General features: G+C 44.7%; 1 protein-coding gene across 1 annotated transcript in view; it reads right to left on the reverse strand.

Annotated features, from left to right (window-relative positions):
* The window catches only part of dscaml1 (Down syndrome cell adhesion molecule like 1), a 101,739-nt gene extending 100,052 nt beyond the window's left edge, over positions 1-1,687 (reverse strand). Inside the window, exon 1 of the mRNA XM_061046559.1 lies at positions 1,630-1,687. Within this exon, the coding sequence (XP_060902542.1) occupies positions 1,630-1,672 (43 nt within the window). The 5' untranslated portion in view covers positions 1,673-1,687. The remainder of the gene's footprint in view (positions 1-1,629) is intronic.
* Between the last annotated feature and the right edge of the window lie 5,470 nt (positions 1,688-7,157).

A 7,157-nucleotide genomic window follows, 5' to 3' on the forward strand; every position in this document is an offset into this window, starting at 1 on the left:
TCATTCAGTCACGGGACAGGGCGATGTACAGTGTGTATAATCGAAATAGACCCTGTAATCCAATTACATTCAACAAAAACAGCACACACGTCCTGGGCGCAGCTGCAGCCTGGCAGAGGGCACTGCCAAGGCCAATGATGGCGACCTGGAGCATAGACCAAGCGCAATGCCCACACTTATATACACATTCTTAAGATGCTGTCATAATTTTGATGGGGGGGGGGGGGGGGGGGGGGGGAATAAGGTTTATAATCAGACATCTTCAATTACACGCCCTTTCGTAAAGCAAATGGGTGAAAATGAGGTGAAAGACAACGTTTAAGTAGCCATTTCTTTACGTTTTGTGGTTTAAACAAAGTGTATGAAAAGCACAGATAACAAAAAACAGGTAACTTTATATTTCAAAAGGCTAAAAAGCAGTCATTTCCTCGTGTCTGCAGTGTTTAGAGCGAAGCCAATCAGCAGAATCTGGTGCCACAGAAAATGGTGGATGAATAATTAGACCTGGGATTATAACTGAGTCTGCACACACACACGCACGCGCACACACACACACACACACACACACACACACACACACACACACACACACACACACACACACACACACACACACACACACACACACACACACAATCTTTCTTTTAACCAAAGAAAGAAAATAAACTATAATATATGGCTTCGTCTTTTAAACACCCAACTGGGGCACATTATCTACAAATTAAAGGCCAGCGCTCAATACCCCAAGCATCAGTTCACACGTCTCTCATAAAATGTATTGACCCTCGCTGCCACACAGACGCACGCACTCTTGTAACACACACACAAACTCGTGTTAATGCAGTTATTATTATGTTCATCCCCCCCCACAAAAAAAAAAAAAACCTGATAAAAATGGTGCTGTAACCCTTAAAGACCTCCCTTCCTCTTCTTCTGCACGCGCGCGCACACACACACACACACACACACACACACACACACACACACAGAAACACACGCACACACATCTTATTTGTGTTGGGACAGGGCACAAAAAGTCGGCAAATACATTAAACTCCTCTGCCCTCTTCGGACTTTTGCAAGTAAACAGCCTACAGCTGTCAGCATCGGCGCTCGAGGTCGCCCGTCTATCCGTGCGCGCGCCTGCAGATCCTTATCAGCCTCTCCTTCTATTCAACAGCCTCCATATTCACCTCCATTTATTCATTATGCAAAAATGCTAATTCCGTTTTTCATTTGCACTTTTGAGGCAAGTATGGGTTTCAAACTCCTCACGCAAACAAGGTTTACAATGATAACGGTAATATTCATCTTTTTTTTTAGAAAGATTTGTAATCACATAATCAGCTAATCATGGAGACACCGAGGACGTAAGAGCAATCTGAGCTCTCGTGCAGGGGGAAAAGGAACCCTAGTCATAAAAGCATCCTTTCAAAACATTCAGAAAAAGTTCCTGCAAAGATTATTTAGTTTGATTTGACGTCTCTGCAACTTCGCTGAAAATTCTATCAATTCAGTCCAACAGCATGCATGAACCTCATCGTCTTATTATTACGCACAGCCAACTTGAGCATCGCACAGTAGAGGAGGCAGCATGCAGATAAGTCAAGAGACATATTGCAACCTTACCTTCTTGCAAAGAATACAGCAGAAGTAAAGTTACAAGCCACATGCCATTAAAAGCAGTAATATTTCACAGGAATGGTGTGCAGTCCCCCCAAGAAGAGTGCACGGCGCAGCGGTCGGCCAGGCTAGGCTCCGTGCTGGACTGGTTCTGCTGATGCTCCCCGGCAGTCTCTCTCCAGCCCTGGTCCCACACTCTCCGGCGCCGAGAAACGAGCCGCGGTGAAAGTACCGCCTCTGCTCCCTCTTCTCTCCTCCCCTTACCGGGACAGGCTGCCGTCGCCCCACCCCCGGTGTCCTAATGATGCGCCGTGATGGAGAGGTTAGCTATACGCACTAATGGGGGGCAAAGCGGAAACAACCAGGACCTCTGTTTTACGCGCACTGGATCGCTTTTTTCTAGTTCTCGAAGTCATTTAAATTGTGTTGTAACGCGAGGAAGTTGGGGGAAAAAACAGCCACTGCAGGGAAATGTCTGCACGTATCTTCCATGCAAATCAACTCAAAAGATTTCCATAAATCAGTTGCCATTGCCTCAACAGTGTTGCGCAGGGAAAGCGAAAGTAACCGTCAAACCTACAGTGAGCGCCTTTGCTGAAGTTTGACAAGAACGTGGGGCATTTTGGAGCCCGATCTCCAGGTGAGGTGAGGAGGAGCAGGTGGGAGAGCGCGTACAAGCTGCAGCCTCCGTTTCATTCAATGGAGGAGTGGGGGACGTGCTCTGCGCTGCGCCGCGCACCTTGGTGTCACTGACCTGGCAACTCAACTCACATTGCTTTGGAGCAGAGTGAATAGTTCTGATATAGAAAAACCCTGGCACCTGGGAATTACCTAAAATCAGCTTTAATTAAAAAGGAGTGTATCGGGCTAATGCTGTAATCGATTTGATCAATACATTCGATCAGTAATTCTCGCCCTTAGACTCTCTCTCACTCACTCACTCACTCTCACACACACACACACACACACACACACACACACACACACACACACACACACACACACACACACACACACACACACACACACACACACACACACACACACACACACACACACACACACACACACACACACACTCTCACTCACGCTCTCTCTCTCTCTGTCTCTGTCTCATGCAAAGCAATACAGAAGGACAAATCCTGCGCTTACAGATGCACGGACCAGGGTCACGTTTGTTGTTTTCTGACTAAACAATCATTTATTTCTTTCTCCAAAACTTTCCTAACTATCACACTTGATAGATAAAACAAAAACCACATTGGTATACATATGCTAGAATACATGTTTCAAACTATCAGCAAGTATACTGTTAAGTTACAAACAGCCTTCCAGCTCTGAGGTCAGGTGATCCTGTTTTACATGTGTGCAGCTCAGAACCCGAATGGATGTTAAAGCCACACCTGACGCAGTGCCAGTCCCTATGTGATTTGATCCACTGGCACGTGTTACCTATACTTTATTAGACTCTTTCCTCAAGTCAAAAAAAAACTTGTTTAACTCATTTACCTGTCAAACTCAAAATGAACTGCTTTCCCTTTTGCGGGCATTCACTTCCACCCCTAAATAAAATACAATAAAAGAATATCACACCACAGCTGATTGTTGTTCAACAGTTTCACATCAACTTGTCCATGTCTGACATCAAACACCTTCTACTTAACATAATGTCCAAACTCACTCTATGTTGATGTCTCTTTCTCTGTAACACAGTGTGCTGTGTTTTTTGTTTTTTTTAGTCGGAACAAAAAGTAGTCCTGGTTTTGTGAAATGGAGCTGAGGCAAGCTGTGGCCTCTCTCCCTCCCACTGAAGAGCCGCTGTAGTGTGGCAGACGAGGCAGCACACTCTGCCTCCACTCTCTTATTATGTAACAGGTGGAAACACACACACACACACACACACACACACACACACACACACACACACACACACACACACACACACACACACACACACACACACACACACACACACACACACACACACACACACACACACACACACACACACACACACACACACACACACACACACACACACACACACACACACACACACACACACACACACGCACACTCTCCGTCTCTCAAACAGATCTCGAGACACCATGCGAGGACGGGGACACATTCCTTACATCCGGATGATAACTTTGAAAACGTTTTTAGAACTTTATGCACTTCCTAAGAAAAAAAAAGGTCAGCCTTTTGAAGAGATAGGCGGTCAGGTGGAGAGATCTGAGATTGGTGCTGTGCATTTATACTGGATACATTAACGGCAATATGATCTTCAGCTACACATGAAGCAGCCCTGGACAGGCACACATGAAGTCTCCATCAGGACATCAAACGGCAGCATGGCGAGCTGGTTAAGAGTCTGATGTGAGTCGGCCTGACAGCACCAAGCAGGTTGGACTGTTTGTCAGCCAGTGATCATCATGGGTGCTGACAGGGGCTGAGGCGGGGCCGGCTGCAGAAAAGGCGAGCAGCTCACACACAGCTCGGGCCACTGTCACAGAGGACAGGAGGGGACCCAGGACAGGCAGGCCACTTAAAAAAAAAAAAAGAAGCAGAAAAAATGGCATCACGTGACTCACCTCCATCACTCAGCTCAGTCGTTGCCTGGAGATAGGGAAGGAGATAGGAAACGAGGAGAGGAAGAGGTAGAGTGTGTTGGCTGAGGAAGGGGTCGGCAGACGGAGTGAGAGAGAGAGAGAGAGAGAGAGAGAGAGAGAGAGAGAGAGAGAGAGAGAGAGAGAGAGAGAGAGAGTGATGAGGCGGATAAGTTAATGTGGATGTTAATGTTAATGCTCAGACAATCAAAGCTCGCCTCAGGCCCTGACTACATGCTAGGATCATATTGCCGTTAATGTATCCAGTATTAATGCACTGCCCCAAGCCCAATGAAGCTGCAGCAAGGTCAAAAGTAGGAGAGGGAAAGGGCAAAATGTGCCACTGCTCAGATCTGCTCAAGGTCAGAATGTGGAGCCAGATGTGGTAAAAGTGATGATAGTGACAGGTTGTGGTTGAAGACAGAATAATAACTCTTGAACAGGTTGAATTAAGGGCTTACATCTTTTTAAAACCTAAAAACTACAATTTGGTGTTGGCCCTAAATGTGCTGCAGATTTCCCCCGAAGTGTCCGCCTTACTAGCTCTTCTTGCTGCTGTTTGAGTGAGCCTCCACATAAGGCTAATATGAATCACACATCACCGTGCTGCAGTACATTAACAGAGAGCCGTCGACCAATCGAGTGTGTTTGCCTTTAACCAGGCATGCATGATTGTTGGGGCAGATGTGTGAGAGTGTATCAGCACATCAGAGAGCCTGTGTCTACATATAGCGGCAAGGCAAAGCAGAACATACATTTCTGGCTGCTCTCCTACCCAACAGAAGAAGCACATATTTGGGAGTGTGTGTATGTGTGTGTTTGAATGCGTACGTGCTTGCGTAAATGTGTGTTTTTGCAGGGGAGTACGTGCGTGTGCACGAGACATCAAGGGGTGCTAATTTATTCAAATGAGCCAGGGAGGATAACGAGAGGATGGGGGTGTGGGGCAGAGCAGTGTGTGTGTGTGTGTGTGTGTGTGTGTGTGTAGGGGGCACCTTCTTCAGCTGGAGGTTCATCTCTCCATCTCTCTCTCTTTCACCCCGCCTTCCTCTTTTTTTTCACGTTTGCAAATGAGACTATTTGCATGAATGAGAGAGGAAAGTGAGACGGAGCAGAAAGACGGCAAAACTGAAAAACAGAATCTGGAGATGAGGAACAATGTGAATCGGAGGCAGACAGAACGCCGGCAGACAGAAACAAAACCGTGCCAGGGCAATACCAACACTTTCAAGATGGCTGCCGCTGGAGGCGTCCTCCATGGGACCAACCCAAAGACCCGATGCAGTGGGTGACACACAAACACACTTTCTGACTTTGATTTCGCTCCTAAAGCGTAACGAGTAGAGTGATGTGTGAACAGCTCAGTAAAGGATTCACAATTCTTATTCAAATGTAAATATATGAAAAACAGAGTCAGATGATCATGGTGCCTTGTTTAGAGATATTGATCAGTGATATCTAGTGACACCCAGTGGTCACATTTAAAGATGTTATCATAGGATGATCTCACACTGGTGAATTCACTATGAAGACTGGACTTTGCTACGCTTTCAGTTCATGGGGCACTTTTCACAGTTTTGGTCCAATAGTTAACAAAGCAACAGGTTTGGCGTGCAGATCTTTGACAATTAACGGAAGCAAAAACAATTCTTTAAACTTTGATTAAATGAGAAGAACATGGTTTATCTTGGTTTTGGTTTTATCCAAATAAAATTGGAAACTGCACCACAACTTATTGCATTAAAGTATCAAATTAAAGTTTTGGTATCATGACAAAATGTTTTCTGTAAACCACCAACTCAAACTTCATAATTTCTGCTTTTAGTGTTTTTTCCTTGCCCCATCTATCTGGCAAGATCTTAGTCATACTATCAGACCAACTTATTGGTAACTGCATCAAATATGTAACAAAAGCATTTTTGTCTGGTAGCTTAGAAATATAGTACATGTAAACTTATCAAACTATATAAACCTCCAGGGTGTTTAGAAGTTAATATGTAAAATAAGGGATGTACAAACCCTTCTAAACGACTGTTTGCACTAAAAACGTTGCAGTTCTGGTCTGTTAGATCACATTTAGTCAACAATAAAGTGATGAGAGAGAAAAAGACAGAACGACGAGAGAGAGTTGGTATGTGTGAGAGGACGTTGCAGAGCAGAGCCGAGGGCAGACTTTCCATCCTGACCCTCTGTGCTTTGATCTTATCGCTTAACAATGCTTTTTGGTCTGTTGATTGTGACAACTGGTTCTTTTACCAAGAGTGGACCGGGCCAATTAAGGAAGGACCTCTGACATGTTACTAAAGATAAAACATTGTATTTGTCTTGTGTATTTTTGACGATGAAAAACCCCAATGAAAGGACGATGCTACCAACGAGTACTCCCTGTGAGGTAAATACTGAAACTACAGCTTAGAGTGCCAGAGGACATAACTGAAACACCTTGCTGAGCTGAACTGAAGTCAGGTCTCACCAGGGGCTATAAATATTCAACACAATCTATTTTCTTTTGATTAGCATGCCTAGTGGTTACATTTAAAATGAAACTAAACCTTTTTCTCCTCTATAAAAAGATGAATATCCCCAGCAGGAGCCATAAGGCTCATGGTCTTCCAGCCATACATGTTAGGGCAGCTGAAAACATCTGGAGGGGGACGAAAGCTCAGTTGGTTTGGGTGTAGTTCAGGAATTTAATGAGGCCTCTTAAAAACTAAGACATTTTACAATATAAATAAGTTCAACTTAACATAAAGGATATTACCAGCGGTATATCAGTTTATATTATTAATGGCATTGTAACAAGTCTGCGCTAGCTTATTTGTTTGTTTTTGACTATCCACGTCTCCCCAGCTGGCTGTCTGTTTGTCTCTTTCTTTCTGCCTCTCTTCATCTCTAAAACTTACTCTTCCCATCAGACTGTAGAGT

This window comes from Labrus mixtus, chromosome 9 (genome assembly GCF_963584025.1).
Source record: "Labrus mixtus chromosome 9, fLabMix1.1, whole genome shotgun sequence".
Classification (NCBI taxonomy): Eukaryota; Metazoa; Chordata; class Actinopteri; order Labriformes; family Labridae; genus Labrus; species Labrus mixtus.